The 17,318-nt window shown below is 33.5% G+C and overlaps 2 protein-coding genes across 3 annotated transcripts in view; one reads left to right on the forward strand and one right to left on the reverse strand.

The window, feature by feature from the left end:
- LOC107707628 (protein argonaute-1-like) overlaps positions 1–11,041 on the reverse strand; it is a 32,404-nt gene extending 21,363 nt beyond the window's left edge. Inside the window, exons 1-4 of the mRNA XM_016511703.1 lie at positions 10,602–11,041; positions 3,422–3,608; positions 1,759–1,822; positions 504–708 (exon numbers count right to left, since the gene is read on the reverse strand). Coding sequence (XP_016367189.1) covers positions 504–708; positions 1,759–1,822; positions 3,422–3,608; positions 10,602–10,626 — 481 coding nt within the window. The 5' untranslated portion in view covers positions 10,627–11,041. The remainder of the gene's footprint in view (positions 1–503; positions 709–1,758; positions 1,823–3,421; positions 3,609–10,601) is intronic.
- Positions 11,042–12,989: 1,948 nt separating this feature from the next.
- dhdds (dehydrodolichyl diphosphate synthase) overlaps positions 12,990–17,318 on the forward strand; it is a 6,892-nt gene continuing 2,563 nt past the window's right edge. Inside the window, exons 1-7 of one of the 2 annotated variants that reach the window (XM_016511711.1) lie at positions 12,990–13,058; positions 13,907–13,980; positions 14,069–14,185; positions 14,956–15,098; positions 15,185–15,301; positions 16,100–16,201; positions 16,301–16,415. In XM_016511711.1, coding sequence (XP_016367197.1) covers positions 13,918–13,980; positions 14,069–14,185; positions 14,956–15,098; positions 15,185–15,301; positions 16,100–16,201; positions 16,301–16,415 — 657 coding nt within the window. In that variant the 5' untranslated portion in view covers positions 12,990–13,058; positions 13,907–13,917. Of the gene's footprint in view, positions 13,059–13,102; positions 13,157–13,906; positions 13,981–14,068; positions 14,186–14,955; positions 15,099–15,184; positions 15,302–16,099; positions 16,202–16,300; positions 16,416–17,318 lie in introns of those variants that run through there. The other variant, XM_016511712.1, reaches the window with a different exon arrangement.

Consider the following 17,318-nt stretch of genomic DNA (forward strand, 5'->3'; position numbering starts at 1 on the left):
GTTTATATATTAAATATATTTATATATAATATAAAAATATGAATATATAAATGTATTAACGTAAATATTTTCTAAATATATTCTGTGTGTGTATTTATATATACACATAGTAAATATACACAGTACACATACATATATAATGTAAACAAAAACTTTTATTTTGGATGCGATTAATCACGATTAATCGTTTGACAGTGCTACTTTAAATACAGGCTACTTGGAACATAACAAAGAGTGCAATGTGCCAATAATAATAATAATAATAATAATAATAATAATAATAATAATAAAAACAGCTTTAAAATTAAAATATAAAAATTGTAAAATATAAAAATTATTCATTCTAAATATTCATTTATCTCAACTATACTAAAATTACACAAAAATTACATACTTTACATTACATACTACAATTCAAGATTGACACAAACGGTATGCATCGGCAGAATCGATGGCACTGAGAAAACGAGTGAATTGATAAATCCCTAATGTTTGTTTGTGACCTGTCAGTCTGTGAGCAGCGTACCTCATAGAGGCCAGGTGTCTCATGGCCACATCGAGGGCTTGGACAGAGTCCAGCGGGACCTGCAGACGTCCGCTGACCAGCGTCTCCTGCAGCAGCCGCCACGACACCTTGGCCAGCCAGTTAATGGACACTTTAAAGATGCGATCCTTCCCCTCGCCGGGGATGGTCACCTCGAAATCAACCTACAACATCAGACGAGAGGCCCAGAATGAGAACAGCATGAAACTGCATTAATTACATTACATAAATTACAATCAAGGCTAGGGATGGAAATTATAGAACAAAAATCAAGTTGCTCTGAAACGAATTATTAAATCTGAGTTTTAGAACTGAATCACTGAAACAGATAGTTTGAACTGATTCACAAAAATGAATCAAAACTAACTGAAATGGTACCTTAATGACAGGAACGTGTAGGAAATTTAATAGCCAAATGATATCACATAATATAAACAAGATTTTCACAATGCTTAACCCTGTAAAACCTGACATATAAAAAAAAATCTTGAAAAATCTTAATGTATTGAATCTTCAGACAAAATCTAAAACAAAGTTTGCATGCATGTTTGTTGTTGAGCATCATATTTCACACACACATCAGGCTCATATAATCTGATATAGTGTGATTGTGGAGGAAAAAAATAGTCCATTTTATTCAGAGGCCCAAACTGAGTAAATATTTGCAATTTGTTGCAGATGCTGATATTTACATGAACAAAACGTGATGAAATTCTGATGCTTACAAAAAAAACAGTATAGCAGATACTTACATAAAATTATATAAATATCAGTCGTCACTCTTTATCTCCAATAATATGTCTTAGTAAGATGATATTTAAATGCTTAGTTTGATGATCGAAACATATAATGCAATACATTACAATGAACAACTGATGAGCTGTAACAGATAACTTCGCTGTGTAGTTAAAAAACTGTGCTTTTTACATTACTAGCATCCTTTTCTGCCTCAGAAAGTGTTTGATATTTAAGGGTCTGATGGGATTGTGGTGCACAGAATTTGGCTCAGACGCGCCCATGCAGTGGTGATGGCACAATGATGTCACTTTCACACTCATCCTCACGCTTGTGCAGACGCATCGAGAATAAACCAGGCTTAAGTTGTATTTAACTCAGAAGGCAGACAACTTAGTTGAACTGAAAATACAGTTACGGGATGAACAGGATTCAAGCGTTGCCTGTGCACGTCTACAGGAACATTTCATTCTAAAAACCTTTTCAGGGAAGAACAGCATGAGGAGGTTCCTTTCTAGGTCACGCTTTATGTAATTGAGGTAACTGAAAAATTTTGGCCTTTGTCACCAAGCCATGCAAATCTGCAGGCTTTGATTCTACTGACCCCAATGATTTTAGAGAAATAGCTAATGATAGGGTAAACTTTATCTCAATTCATACTGAGGAAAGACTAAGCCTGTCAAGATTATTACATAATCAAAAGCTAAACCTGACGCTTTGTCATCTTGAAATATTTTGATGGCTAAGAAAAAAAATATTAGTCTGAATTTCAAGTTATTCAATATTAACATCTTGTATTGTTGACAGTGTGAATGCAAAGTGGACTAAGACTAAAGTGGAACAAACATAATATTTTTCATGCCAATCTACCTCAGATTCCAAAATCAGCGTGATAAAATGAATACACTTTTAGTTTTATATTTTTAGTTTTCATTTTAATTTGAGTCATTTAGCTTTAATTTATATTATTTTCAGTTTTAGTAATTTTAGTACTTCAAATTATTCTTTTTATTTCAGTTAGTTACTAAAGTATTATTTCTAATTTTTGTGTTTTTTAAATATACATTTTTCAATCTAATATTTATTTTTCACAAAAACAAAAAAAGACAGTCAGACAATTATAACAGAATACAAAATAAATATTATTTTATGTAATTCTACCTCTGATTCCAAATGCAATGTGGGGGAAATGAATTAGCTTTTATTTTTATATTTTCATATTTTAAAATGTTTCAGTTTTAGTAGTTTTTTAACGTGCTTTTGTAACTTTTAAAATATTTTTATTTAGCTTATTTGTTTGTATATCTTATTTTTATATTTATATTTATTTCAGTTAGAATTTTAGGTTTAGTACTTAAACATGTTTATTTCACTTAACATTTCTAATTTTAATTTGAGTTTTTATCCATTATTTATATTTTATTTCAGCTTTATTTCAATAAACAAAAACTTTATTCTATCCCAATCTGATAAGAAGAGACAGACTATTATAACTAAGTCTTTAGACTAAAGTGGAACAAAAAAAATCATTTTACATGTGATTCTACCTCTGATTCCAAATTCAATGTGGAAAAATGACTTTACGTGAAAATTAATTTGTATGACAATTCATTTTAAACATTTATTAGTATATATATATATATATATATATGTGACCCTGGACCACAAAACCAGTCTTAAGTGTCAATTTTTCGTAATTAAGATTTATACATCATCCGAAAGCTGAATAAATAAGCTTTCCATTGATATATGTTTGTTAGGATAGGACAATATTTGGCAGAGATACAAATATTTTAAAATCTGGAATCTTAGGGAGCAAATAAAATCGAAATATTGAGAAAATCGCCTTTAAAGTTGTCCAAATGAAGTTCTTAGCAATGCATATTACTAATCAAAAATTAAGTTTTGATATATTTACAGTAGGAAATTTACAAAATATCTTCATGGAACATGATCTTTACTTAATATCCTAATGATTTTTGGCATAAAAGAAAAATCGATTAATTTTGACCCATACAATGTATTTTTGGCTATTGCTACAAATATACCCCAGCGACTGCTTTTGTGCTCCAGGGTCACATATATGTGTGTCATATAAATAGGTGACAGCCCTAGGAATGATTGTGGACATTTGAGATTTACCTGTTGACCCGTCGAGGACACTTATCAGGTTTGATGTCCACTTCATAGTGGTACACATCCATTTTTGGGATTTCCACCTCAAAGTAGTTGGCAAGCAGCTTGATGGGTTTGCCGACGGTGCCCATGCCCGGCCTGCGGGGCGCCTGGAACACCTGCTGCAGGGGTGGGGGGTACGGCCCGGCGGGCACTGCGGACGAGAGACAGACAGACAGAGAGAGACAGACAGAGAGAGAGAGACAGACCGAGAGAGAGAGGTCATTAAGCAGATAGGAGGTTATAAGAGCGAGACACGGTGAAAGCAGGAGTTCAGGGGGAGTTTGGGGGATTATGGGACTAGAGATATGGTGACAGGAGTGTGTATGGAAACAGGACAAAAGCACGGGAAAGGAACAAAAAGGATGGCGACTAAAACGGGAAGGGGGTGGGAAGGCAAAAAACTGAAAAAGAAAGGAGTATCAGGGTAAAAGTATACTTAAGAGTGAACTCAAAACTAGTGTGCAATCGACAGCCATTCTGACCATCATTCAATAATCAGAACAAGCAGCACAGTTGATAATGATTTCCAACACTTTTCACACTTTTCTAGTGTTTTGGCCACATTAAACAAGATGTGGAAGATGCTGACTTGTACAATATATTTCAAATATAAATAAATAAACAAACAAACAAATACAAAAACTAATTAAATATAGTATAGTGATATTATAATGTGCATTGATATCATATCAGAATTTGGTCTGTTTTAAAATATTGCATTGATTTTTGAGGTTTCACAGCGTTTCAAATTAAAGGCTATAAAGCAAATGTAAACATAAGTGACCCTGGACCACAAAACCAGACATAAAGGTCAATTTTTCGAAATTGAGATTTATACGTCATCTGAAAGCTGAATAAATAAGCTTTCCATTGTTGTATGGTTTGTTAGGATTGTATTTGACAATATTTGGCCGAGATACAACTATTTGAAAATCTGGAATCTGAGGGTGCAAAAAATCTAAATATTGAGAAAATCGCCTTTAAAGTTGTCTAAATGAAGTTCTTAGCAATGCATATTACTAATCAAAAATTAAGTTTTAATATATTTACGGTAGGAAATTTACAAAATATCTTCATGGAACATGATCTTTACTTAATATCCTAATGATTTTTGACATAGAAGAAAAATCTATAATTCTGACCCATTCATGCATTTCATCATGAATGTATTTTGGCTATTGCTACAAATATACCCCAGTGACTTAAGACTGGTTTTGTGCTCCAGGGTCACATATGCATATATAATGGATGCTATGTATGACCACGATCTGTTTGCAGGAGTGATTTTATTTCATAATATAATTATGGTGTGAGTTGAATAAAAATACATGTATATAATATATATATTCCTACTACTTGTTTCACTTCTGTTTCAGTTTTTATAACCATTTCTTACTATGTGTAAGTAAGTTGTTGTTTTTTAGCATGTGTGTTTGACTGTTATTTTTTAGGATTACTGATAAACTACTGTAATTTGATTTGTATTATTTGTATTTGTTATTTATTTTAATTTTAGTTAAATTATGTCTAAAATTTATTATGTCTGTATAGGTCTTTTATTGTTGTCCTCATTTGTAAGTCGCTTTGGATAAAAGCGTCTGATAAATGACTAAATAAATAAACAATAATCATGCGATCTATAACTTGATGGATTCAAACCAAAATATTGAATCATTGAAAACAAATAAATGATGGCATCGGTCTGAATCCTCCAAACAGTCAACCTGATGTTTTAAAACAGACTCTAAACTCTGACTGGGTGACATTAATGAACTTCAGTTCAGATTAATACTATATTAATGTAGTAAGTTGTTACTGGCAACCATAAACTCTTAATAAAAAGCTTCTGCTTTAGTTTAAAGCCCCAAAGTTCTGCATTGTCATGCATTGTTTGGGACACGTCCTGCTCTGTATTTTCACATCACTGTAGGGCTGTCAAAATTAGTGAAAAACTAAATTAGAATTTTTTTTACTTAAATATTATCAAAATTTGAATTATATTCGAATTTAAAATGCATAATTTCAGTTAGGGTGAAGAAAAGCGTTTGACTTCTCTCCTGAGGCCACAAGAGGGCGCATCGAGCAAAATATTTCTAATGCACGTTTATTCAAAGCATCAGGTAACGACTATCTGTGAAAAAAACTGCATAATGTTTAAAATAATGTTTATAAACCAATTATAATTAAGTTGCTTAAACAACTATAAACAAAACAGCATCATGTATGTATGCATAGTTTAATACAAAGGGGTCATCGCATCTCATGCGCCGCTGATAAGACTGCCTCCTTAACGCACACCTAAAATTCGAATGCAACGTTTTTGCATTCGAATGTGGATTTTTATTTAAAATTCGACGAATATTCGAAATTAGAATTTTTTTTGACAGCCCTACATCACTGCATGTGTCTTTGACTTCAACGGTGATGTTGAATAATAAACAATAACATACAAATAACCATATAATCATGTACAGTTAGGATAACAAAATAAACAGACTTATCAACGTTTAAAATGGAGGAGAAAACACCTTCCATATGTGTTGTTGTTGATGTTAAAGGTCATGTGTCCAATCAAACTCTACTTTGTTTTGCCGGAAATTTATTTGTCACTTTGCTAGTCAAATTAGACAGATGTCAATGGCTGTGTGACAGGCCCTCGCCCTCTAAACCATCTACAAATACACAGGTCAAAGAAAATACACTAGCAATGAAGCAAAACATGGTTTGCGCAGACAGTGAATCACTGACTGCAAGAAATCATAAACATTATGAAGACGTTTAGAAAGCAGAACTTTCAAGCCCTTCTCATGTTAGTAATTTTTAATATTCTTGTGCCCAGTGTTAGAATATGAAATTTAATCATACTAAAATATTACACTATTTATTACTATTTTAAATAAAACTATATTTATTTTGTGCTTTTTATTCGTTTTTGTTTTGTTTGCTTTTTTCTCATTTATTTTGATTTCAGTTTCAATTATAGTTAACTAAAACTAAAACCATGACAAACTTTTAGTTACTTTAAATAAAATAAACTTTAAATAAAATAATATATTTAAAAAAGCTTAAATCATCTAATTTTCATTTAGTTTAGGTAGATGTACTAAAATGACTAGCACTGAAGTAAAAATTAATAAAAACAATAGACATTTAAAAAACAAAAACTAATAACAAAAGCACAACAAATTTACTTAAACATCAACTAATTCAAATAAAAACATTAATAAAAACTATAATATCTCAATGATACAACAATGTTCTGTTTTAGTTTTAGTAATTTTAGTACTCCATTTTACTTATTACTGCATTTCAGTTAGTTGCCAAGGTAACATTTTTTCCCCATATATTTATATTTTATCTTTATTTCAATAAACAAAAAAGATTTTAATAGCTTTAGTTTACAATAACACTTGTTGGGTCTGTGCATCATGGTCATTTTAATGCATTTCAGTGTTCGATTTCGAAATTGATGTTGGTCATTTTTTCATGCTAAAATATTTCATTTTATTCCAAATTGATACGAAGAGAGTGAGACAGACATTTATTACTAAGACTATATAGACTTTTGTTATGTGCATTTTCGTTTTTATTTTTTATTTTTTTTAACTGAATATTTCTATTTAGGTTTAGTTTATATTTATTTCAGTTTTAGTTTGACTAATTTTAGTATTTTAACTTATTTTTTCATTTTCATTTAAGTTTTTTTTTTCTTTCATCTAATTTTTTTTTTCAGATTTACTTTCATAAACAAAACTATATTAATAGCTTTAGTTTACAATAACAACACTGGTAGGGTCTGTGTAGATAATGGGAACTTCAACACTTTTCCGTGTTCATTTTTTAAAAAATTTTATTGATATAGGTCATTTTTTTTCCATGTTACTTTATTCTATCCCATAAGTATAGAGACAGATAATTATAAGTAAATCCCTCTTAGGTTGACATGGTTTCAAAACAGATTTGTTTGAGTATATCAACCAACCTGACACAACAATATTCCACCAATGGCAATATTTGGGAAACGTGTTTGAAAACAGTCATTTTGCGACACACGTCGGTGGCACAGAAATTACACACGTCAACATTTTGATAACCAGTTTTGTTATCCAAAGTAAAATCTGCATCCCGAACCAAAACTATTTGCGAAGCACTAGCCTAAAGCGCTGACGCCTTTAACCTCTCTGCCTATGAAGAACACTCCCTCCATCATAACAAAGACCCCAGCTGCCCTCCTTCCCGAACAGGGGGAGCCGGAGGAGAGGAGCCCCCCCTCGCCTCCACATCAGCACACAGAAACACAGGGGCCCCAAAACATTCCCAGCCTCTCCATAGCAACCGCACAGCAACACACATTGTCATGGAGATCAGGAAACCAGGGATACGTGGGGGTTTTGGGAGAGCCGGACCTTGGCCTTATTCATCGTATAGTGTCAGTGAGCACCTCGACATTACGCCGAGACAAGGTCATCAATCTTATCCTACACGGCCCGCTTTATAGCTCGCCTGTGATTTAAGAGGCGCTTCGGAGAACTCTCGTACGCTTTTTTTCTGTAGGATATATACTCTGCTAAGTCTTGATCAATGGCAAACTCTATGTTCCTACAGCAGAGCGAATGCAGGCAGCGGCAGATGGCTAGAAATGGAGCCAGTTCTCAAGAAACCAGTAAACAATGGCAGCTCTCTGTTAGGGCTGGCTGATAGATATATACATACATGTAGATAGATAGCTGTATATAGATGTGTACATAACATATTTGCTGCTTCATTGGGAATATTGTGCGATTTGCCCACTACATTTACTAAAGGCTGTAGTCCAGCTCTATATCTGCTTCTGATGCCAAAGAAATTCAACATTTACATTATATTTGCAATTATTTTGATAGGGATATAAAAAGAACTTAGAACTTTATTAATTTCTTTGCATCAGTTCAAACGGTTCATTTCAATGAATCAATTCAAAACTCTGATTTAGCTACTTATTCAACGGGCAAATTTTCATGGAAGTTTCTGCATGGAAACTTTGCCATAAATATATATATTTTTTTAATTATCTGTTGACACAACTTGACAGATAAAAATGATTCAAAAACAAAATGATTCAATCGATTAAGAAGCACTGGAAAACATTGATTTTTAACAAAATGACGTTAGACTTGAATAGCAAAACCATGTTAGAGTTTGATTCACTTCTTTGCATTAGTTCATACTGTTAATTTCAATGAATCAATTCAAAACTCGGACTTTTGCATTAATGCTCGAAGATTTTCATGGAAGTTTCTACATGGAATTTCACATTTATTCATTTAAAAATCTGTAGCACTTTACAATAACGTTTCATTTGTTAACATAAGTGAACTACATTAGATTAGTCAACATTGCACTAAAAATAAAAAATATTTCTACAGCATTTATTAATCTTGTAACATTTTTAAGATCGAAGTTATATCAGTTAACATTCGTTAATGCAATGTGAACTAACAAACATTTTATACATATTTTGTATATCACATATACAATGTTCAACGTAATGTTATATTAACATTTAACAAGGTTAATAAATGCTGTATATATTGCTCATTGTCAGTTAATGCATTAACTAATGTTAACAAATAAGACCTTATTGTAAAGTGGTACCGCAAAAATTTACAAAATGTGGACAGATTTATTATTTAATATCAAATTATTCAATATCTACTGACAAGCAGAGGAAACATTGATTTTTAACAAAATGCCAATTCTTCTCGCCTCTCTTTAAGCGATTTCAGAACAAATGCATAAGTATATATTGAAGGCATCAAAAGGCTGAAAAATCCATTTTGTTATATATCAGCCCTGCTGAAAGCAGAAGTGGGCAGAACTGTGACAGAGGAACAGAACCAATATTTTGGGCTGGCAGATGTCCTGCTATTGAGGGCTCAAGAGCATAACGCACTGAAGTGTGCATGATCCACAGAGACGCCACCTGGCCAGTGCACAGCCCCTGTGACCCTTCCCCTGCCGCTCATTAATAAAGGCCACCCTCAGAGTCACACAAACAACTACATCAACACGTTTTGCTCTAGCAATGTGGGCTTTTCATGAGCAGGGTGTCTGATATACATATGCAACCAAAACTATTGACAATAAGTGACTAAAAGAGAGCTATCACAATGACAAACATTCATTTGTAAGAAGTCAAAGCCTGCAAAAATAATAATCGTTTCAAACAGGCTTCTCAAACGATCCTGCCCAACTGCCATTGGTCAGAGCAACAGATAGTCCCGCCCCAAACTCACAGCACTGGTTGAGTCAATGTTTCGGTGTTGTGATGCTCAAACAAACAATTCAATGTAAAAAAAAAGTTAATTTGTAAATGTTGTCGAGCTCAGATTTAAATCTGAATGTCTGATCTCCAAGTAAACACTTTAACATCAAAAAATTGTGAAATGAAACAAAAACAATGAGCAGGATTTTTTTTTTTTTACTAGAATTTTACATGGTTTCTTATTTTCCATGATCAGAAATCGTTTTTAACCATTTCACACAGCTTTACACATCCAATGCAACTTTAGGTCAAATTGACTATTTTCTTTATCTGCATTTAAAGACATCCTTTGAAACAGTTAATCATTTATCCACTAAAAATGTTTGTAAAATTAAATCAAATCATATTCCCAAAACCCACAGCAGCAGCCAGGCAGCTTTTATCCCTCCTAATATAAATCATTTATCTGGTCGTGCATTTATACTGTTAATGGAAGTGAAATTGGTAACATTGGACTGAGCCACACTTTAGCAGGATCAATAAAGACCCCTGGGGGTCACTTTCCCCTGCTGCATCTGCTGAAGGCGGGCTTCAAGCTCATGTCTTCCCACGACCCCTGACCTAGGACAATCTCCCCGATTCCCTGCATTATTTTCCCCTTAAGCACATATAAACGATCCTACACCTTTACATTAACTTGCAGGTATCACCTAGTAGTGAACATTCTAATAGACGGTTACAATGTTTCTTCTGGAATGATACAATGTGTGCTTGCGGAATGTTACAATGTATCCTTAGAGAATGTGACAATGTGTCATTACGGAATGTTACAATGTGTCATTATGAAATGATACAATGTGTAGCAACAATAAGATTAGGAAACATAAGATCCGAACCCACCAGCGCCAGATGGTCCAGGCTCCATCCCATCCACTGAGCCCCAAAGGGTTCACCAAATTCCGGATGCTCAATCGCCACGGCGCCCGGCCCTGCAGGCTGGAAGCGTCCCCGACTTCCAGCCTCCTTCCCTGGGCGAGCGGGATCGTCTCCGCCGCCGCCGCTGGAGCCCCCAAACCCGCAGGAGTTGAGAGAGAAACAAAAGCGCCTTAGTTCCGATCCGTAACGACCCGCTCCTCCAGGCTCTTTCCGGGTCGGGCTGCTCTGGTTTGGGTTGTTGTGCCTCCTGCTCACCGTTTAAGCAGGATCCACCAGCGGAACAAAAACGCTCGACCCCTCAGTCACCCCCCACAGACCGAGAGCCCTTCTTCTTCTTCTTCTTCTTCTCCTCCTCCTCGGCACTGCTGAGATTCTTTCTTGACTGTAGCTGGTCTGTTTTGTGCTCGCCCTCTAGTGTGCGCTTGAAAATGCCAATTCAAATACAAGCATACTGCGTACTATGCGCTACATACTAGACTACATGCTGACCCCTTTTATTTCAGTTTAGCGGTGTGCGAAACAGATTCCTAAACTTATTTAGTGCACTACATGGATTGCGTGCGATGAACCTCAACAAAAAACACTAACAAAAAAACCGTCCTTGTAAAATGTCAACTCCAATGAAAGCCACTGAATAAGAAATATCAGAATTAGCATTGGCTTGAATATGATTTATACTTTAAATATTTGCAAACGTATTAAATGTATAGTTATTATATGTGTAATTATAAATAAAATTTTAGACTTAAAACAAACAACTAGACAGTTTATTCTGTGCAATTAAAAATGTAATGCTCATATATTTGGACTTCAATACAAATAAGTAAAATATTAAGACCTATAACATTTATTTATTTATTGGAAGATTTAGTTCAAAATCTAAATCTTTTCAAAAAAAGAAAAAAAAACATTTACCAGCCACTATTTATAATAAATAAATAAATAGTTAGAATTTTAAAAAGTCAAGTTAATTTCCCATCCTTTTTGTAACCTTGGTCTTGCAACAAATCACACGATTAAACTGTAAACAGAATACAAGAACTACAGTAAATTGTTACCATACATATTGTTAAAATATCTAAAATGTTAACACACTAAGACAACATTTTATGGTCATTTCATGATTACACTGACTTTCAGTTGGCAAAAAAAGCTAATTGTCCCTACTAAAAGTTAAAGAATTATTTTAAACAAACAAACTAATAAATAAATAAACGTGTTTTCATATACAAATGTACATTTCTTAATGTTTAGCCCTTTTTTGTTTTTATGACTTTTCTATTTTTTAAGAGGGGCGTGCTTTGCTTTCTACACAGTTTTTTTTATTTTTTTGCATTAAAAAAACAACAACAACAGAAATGCCGAACGTATTTTTTATTCATATCCTCCTGAGACCCAGCTATGGAGGTTTTGCCTCTGTAGTGGACATTATATTTGAGTGAATTTCTCTGAGACCTCACATGTCACAGTTTTAGGTCTGGATGTCCTGTACGGAGCACATTCAGGGCTTTCCAGAGATACCAAATGATTGGATGTTTCACCGTGGCCACTCCCTCTCCTTGGTTTTTAAAAATGGCTGACATTAATTTAGTGATAAAATTGTACATCCTTATGGAAATATGATAATATTTTGTAATTATAATTTAAATCTGATTAATTTTCAAATTGTTTGTCATAAATCAACATCTCAGGGCATTCAAATCAAGTTTCAAATCAAAATATGACTTCCTGTTATTATCGATTTCATGCATGTCTACTACTGTAGAGGACACCAGGACTAAAAGCATGTTTATTATACATTTTGGGAGACAAAAGAATTGAATAGGAAAACAAATTATATCAATATTCTTATGAAATATTAGATATCATTATGAAAATCTGGCCAATTACTACTCCCATTATTACACTTCTTTTTTCAACATGCTGTCCCAAAAGCACTTTAATATGCAAATTAGATACAGTGTATAGATAACATTGTGCTTGATGGGAAAACCAGTTTATGGAATTTTTACACACATATTGCATGAAGCAAAATTGTATATCAGATCATTTTGTAATATATTTTATAACATAGTTGAAAACCATCCTTAAAGTTAGGTATAAAAAAAATCTTGAAACCTAAAAATTGATTGGTGATTTTAAAAAAAATCCCATTGTTTTTGCCTTTTCACGTCTTTTCTTGTCAAGTCCTGAGACCATTTTTCTCTTATGCTCTAAACAATGTAATGACATGAAAAAATACTAAATTCACAAAGCTTTTTATTTCTGGTTCTCATGAGGATATTACTAGTTTAAAACATGGTTTAAATTTCAGGGAGGTTTTGCATTGGTCGAAAAACTATTTTATTTTGGCGTTTGCTGTCGCGTTTCTGTGTCGTCATTTCCTGTCAGAGGAAGAAGACGTTATTGTACAGACAGGCAGTGAGTTGGAGCTTTATGATTTCTTGAAGAACAGCGTATTAACGCTTTAAATCAAACTGATTTCGATTTGTTGGAATGAAAGCCTCCTTTTAATGAATGTGATTACAGTGACATTCTATTTTAACATCGTTATGTCGTGATATTTAGGATAGTATGCGCGCTCATTAATATATGTCTTTATTAAAATAATCAGATGCATTTCATTCAGATGAATTTAATATGTTTATTTACTGATGTGGTTACAGTAGTCTGTGTTTTTAGGTTTAATTAGAAAAAACGGTTGTGAATTGCCTACAATATATTATCCTGTTCGTGTTGTCAAAAGAGATTGAGAAGTAGGACATTTTGATATTTGAATACATAATTAATCTCATAAAGACAATTTCATGTAAACTGTCATTATAAATTTTGTTTCGGTCAGTTATTAAAAAAATTATTAACAACTTATATTGAAATAGACTTAAATTTTACCTGGGTAATTTAAATTTTGAAGGAAATATGTATATATTTGTAAGTGTTCATTTAGATCCAGCAATTCTGCTTTTATTTAATTTTGTTATATGCATATTTAATTAGCTGTCTACCACCCTGCTCTATAGACATCAACATCGTTTAATCATTAATGTAATTATATTCAATCACATTTAATTCTATTCAATGATATAAATAGTTGAAGATATAGTTAGATTACTACAAAGGCAAAAATTGCAATGAATAAATAATTGATTAAAATAAGTGCCTCTTTATGGTTCAAATGCTCATGTACAAGATGTGTTTTAACCATTTCTCAAAAGTCCTTTCCATTACTATGCATTTCGTAACAGTAACTGGTTTTTTTTTCTTCACAGAAAGTCCAGTCATGTCGTGGATTCGAGAGAGGCAACTCTCCTTTTTAGAAAGGCTCACTGCCAACATCCTAAAGGTGCTTTTCGGAGGATCTGTACTGTACATTGAACTGAAACAATGACCTAACACCCTAATGACTTTCTTAAACTCTTTTTATATCTCAGGCAGGGCCTATGCCCAAACATGTGGCCTTTATCATGGATGGTAACAGGCGTTTCGCCCAAAAGGCACATGTGGAGAGGCAGGAGGGCCACTCGCAGGGTTTTGAGAAACTGGCAGAGGTGAGTATGCAGATAATAACAGACTGAGATGGATTAATTGACCAATATTTTGCCAATTTGACTGCTTGACCGATTAACAGAAGTGTTAAGTGTTCCCTTTTCTGTCAGTTATGTCAATGGATAAAAAATGTTTTCAAATATTTTAATAAATATTGTGTAAAATAAAATTTAAAAAATCAGTAATTTGTGTTTTCTCACTGATCTTTAAATTTTATTGCATTACTATTCAATCTGGTCTGTAAAATGTTTTTAATGTTTTTGAAAGTAGTCTCTTCTGCTCACCAAGGCTGTATTTATTTGATCAAAAATACAGTAAAAACAGTAATATTGTGAAAAATTATTGCAATTTAAAAAAAAAAGTAAAATGTAATTTATTTCTGTGAAGCAAAGCTGAATTTTCAGCATCATTACTCCAGTCTTCAGTGTCACATGATCTTCAGAAATCATTCTGATATGCTGATTTGCTGCTCAAGAAACATTTCTGATTATCAATGTTAAAAACAGTTGTGCTGCCCAATATTTTAATGGAAACCATGATATTTTTCAGGATTCTTTGATAAAAAGAAAGTTCAAAAGAACAGCATTTATTTGAAATAGAAATCTTTTGTAACATTATAAATGTCTGTACTGACACTTTTGATAAAATTAATGCATCCTTGCTGAATAAAACTAGTAATATTTTCCCCCAAAAAAATATTTCTGACCCCAAACTTTTGAGCAACGTATATGTATGCTCAATCTCTTAATGTACAATGTTTAAACTCACATAGACGCTCCGCTGGTGCTTAAACCTGGGCATTCACGAGGTGACTGTATATGCATTCAGCATTGAGAACTTCAAGCGCTCCAAAGAGGAGGTGGATGGTCTGATGGAGCTGGCCAGACAGAAGTTCAGCCGCCTGCTGACAGAGCAGTAAGTCGCTCCTGCACAAGATCTGTTCACCTATTTGATGGCTAAATATCTATACAATCTATATGTGAATTTGTCCTAATTTGTAGGGAGAATCTGGAGAAGCATGGTGTGTGTATTCGTGTGCTGGGAGATCTGACTCTACTGCCTGCAGATCTGCAGCAGCTTATTGCCAAATCTGTGGTGGCAACTAAAGCACACAACAAGTAAGCGCTGCATGATGCTATTTTATTAGTTTGACCTTCTATATTTGTATAGAAATTCAAAATTAATAGAATTTTGCGCAATATTGCCTAGCCCTATTCAATAAGCAAGTACACTTTGCACTCTATTCTCTGGTCAAAAGTTTAAGATCTGTAAGATTTTTTTTTTAATGTTTTTGAAATAAGTATCTTCTGCTCACCAAGGCTGCATTTATTTGATCAAAAATACAGTAAAAATGGGATATATTATTACAATTTAAAATATCTTTTTTAGATTTGAATATATACAGTAAAAACAGTAAAAATGGGATATATTATTACAATTTAAAATATATTTTTTAGATTTGAATATATTGTAAAATGTAATTTATTTCTGGGGTGCAAAGCTGAATTTTCAGCATCATTACTCCAGTCTTCAGTGTCACATGATCTTCAGAAATCATTCTAATATACTGATTTGCTGCTCAAGAAACATTTCTGATTATTATCAATTGTGAAAACAGTTGTACGGTGATTCTTTGATGAATAGAAAGTTCAAAAGAACAGCATTTACTTGAAATAGAAAACTTTTGTAACATTATAAATGTCTTCACTGTTGGTCAATTTAATGCATCCATACAGAATAAAACTATTAATGTCTTTAAAAAAAAACAATAAGACTGACCCCAAATGTTTGAAGTGCAGTTTATGATTTAAAAAAAAAACATTCCTTCTGTTTTAGAGCATGATCTATATATGATGCATTTGTTTAAGTTCATCCTTCTCTTGTGTTGTTGACCGGTTTTCTGTTTGATTATGTAGGTGTTTTCTGAATGTGTGCTTTGCATATACCTCAAGATATGAAATTGCAAATGCAGTGAAGGAAATGGCATGGGGAGTAGAGCAGGGCCTGATAAAATCCAGGTAAACTATGTGCTTTTCACATAGTGTGAGAAAACAAAGGATTTGCTCCTAACTACAGCTGTTTTATTATGAATTGTTCTTCTCTGTGTGATGTGTCAGTGATGTGTCTGAGGTGCTCCTCAGTGAGTGTCTCTATAGCAGTAATTCTCCTAACCCCGATCTGCTCATCCGTACGTCTGGAGAAGTGCGTCTTAGTGATTTCCTACTGTGGCAGGTAATGGAGACTTCCTTTAGTCAATATCTTGCCATACAAATACAGCACTTACACAAACATACAGGACTTTAGTTTAGATGGCATTCATAGTTTGATTCACTTTGGAACAATCTGTAATTATATATAATTACAGTGAGTCTTTCTCAATGAATATGATAAAGTCGGGCCAATAAAGGAATGGTTCACCCAAAACTGAAAATTGATGAAAATGAGTTTGTTTCTTCATCAGATTTGGAGAAATGTAGCATTGCATCAGTGTCTCAGCAATGGATGCTCTGCAGTGAATGGGTGCCGTCAGAATGAGAGTCCAAACAGCTGATAAAAACATCACAATAATCCACAAGTAATCCACAGCACTCCAGTCCATCAGTTAATGACTTGTGAAGAGAAAAACTGCATGTTTATAAGACACAATTCCATCAAGACGTTTTTAACTTTAAACTTCCAGTATCCAGCTATAATACGATTCCTCTATCCATAATAATTGATAGTTGATAATTGATCTGATTGGTTAGCCAGCCCAGTGTGTTGTGATTGGCTAAACCGCCTCTAGTGCGCGTCTAAACGTCCCGCCCCTCACCTCGGCGGCATGTGCTCCTGTTGTATTGTAAACAACGGCGTCTTTAATATCGCTTATCAGTTTGAGCCCGATTGAGAAGCAGAGGATATTATTGAAGAGGATCGTGCAGAACCTGTGCAAGCACGGCTCTTAATGGTATGTTTTTTATTTGTAGTTGTCGCATACTTTTAGATACGCTGCCTGTTATTTGTTGCTAACATAAATGCTAATGCTTATGTTAGCTTTTAATATAAAGTTTTATCCTGATTAAAGCTTTAATACAGTACGACAACTGCACGCGCCTCCATGTTTAACGCTTCTCATAACTATGTGTGAGATATGTG

This window comes from Sinocyclocheilus rhinocerous, unplaced genomic scaffold (assembly GCF_001515625.1).
Source record: "Sinocyclocheilus rhinocerous isolate Xijiao unplaced genomic scaffold, SAMN03320098_v1.1 scaffold235, whole genome shotgun sequence".
Lineage (NCBI taxonomy): Eukaryota > Metazoa > Chordata > Actinopteri > Cypriniformes > Cyprinidae > Sinocyclocheilus > Sinocyclocheilus rhinocerous.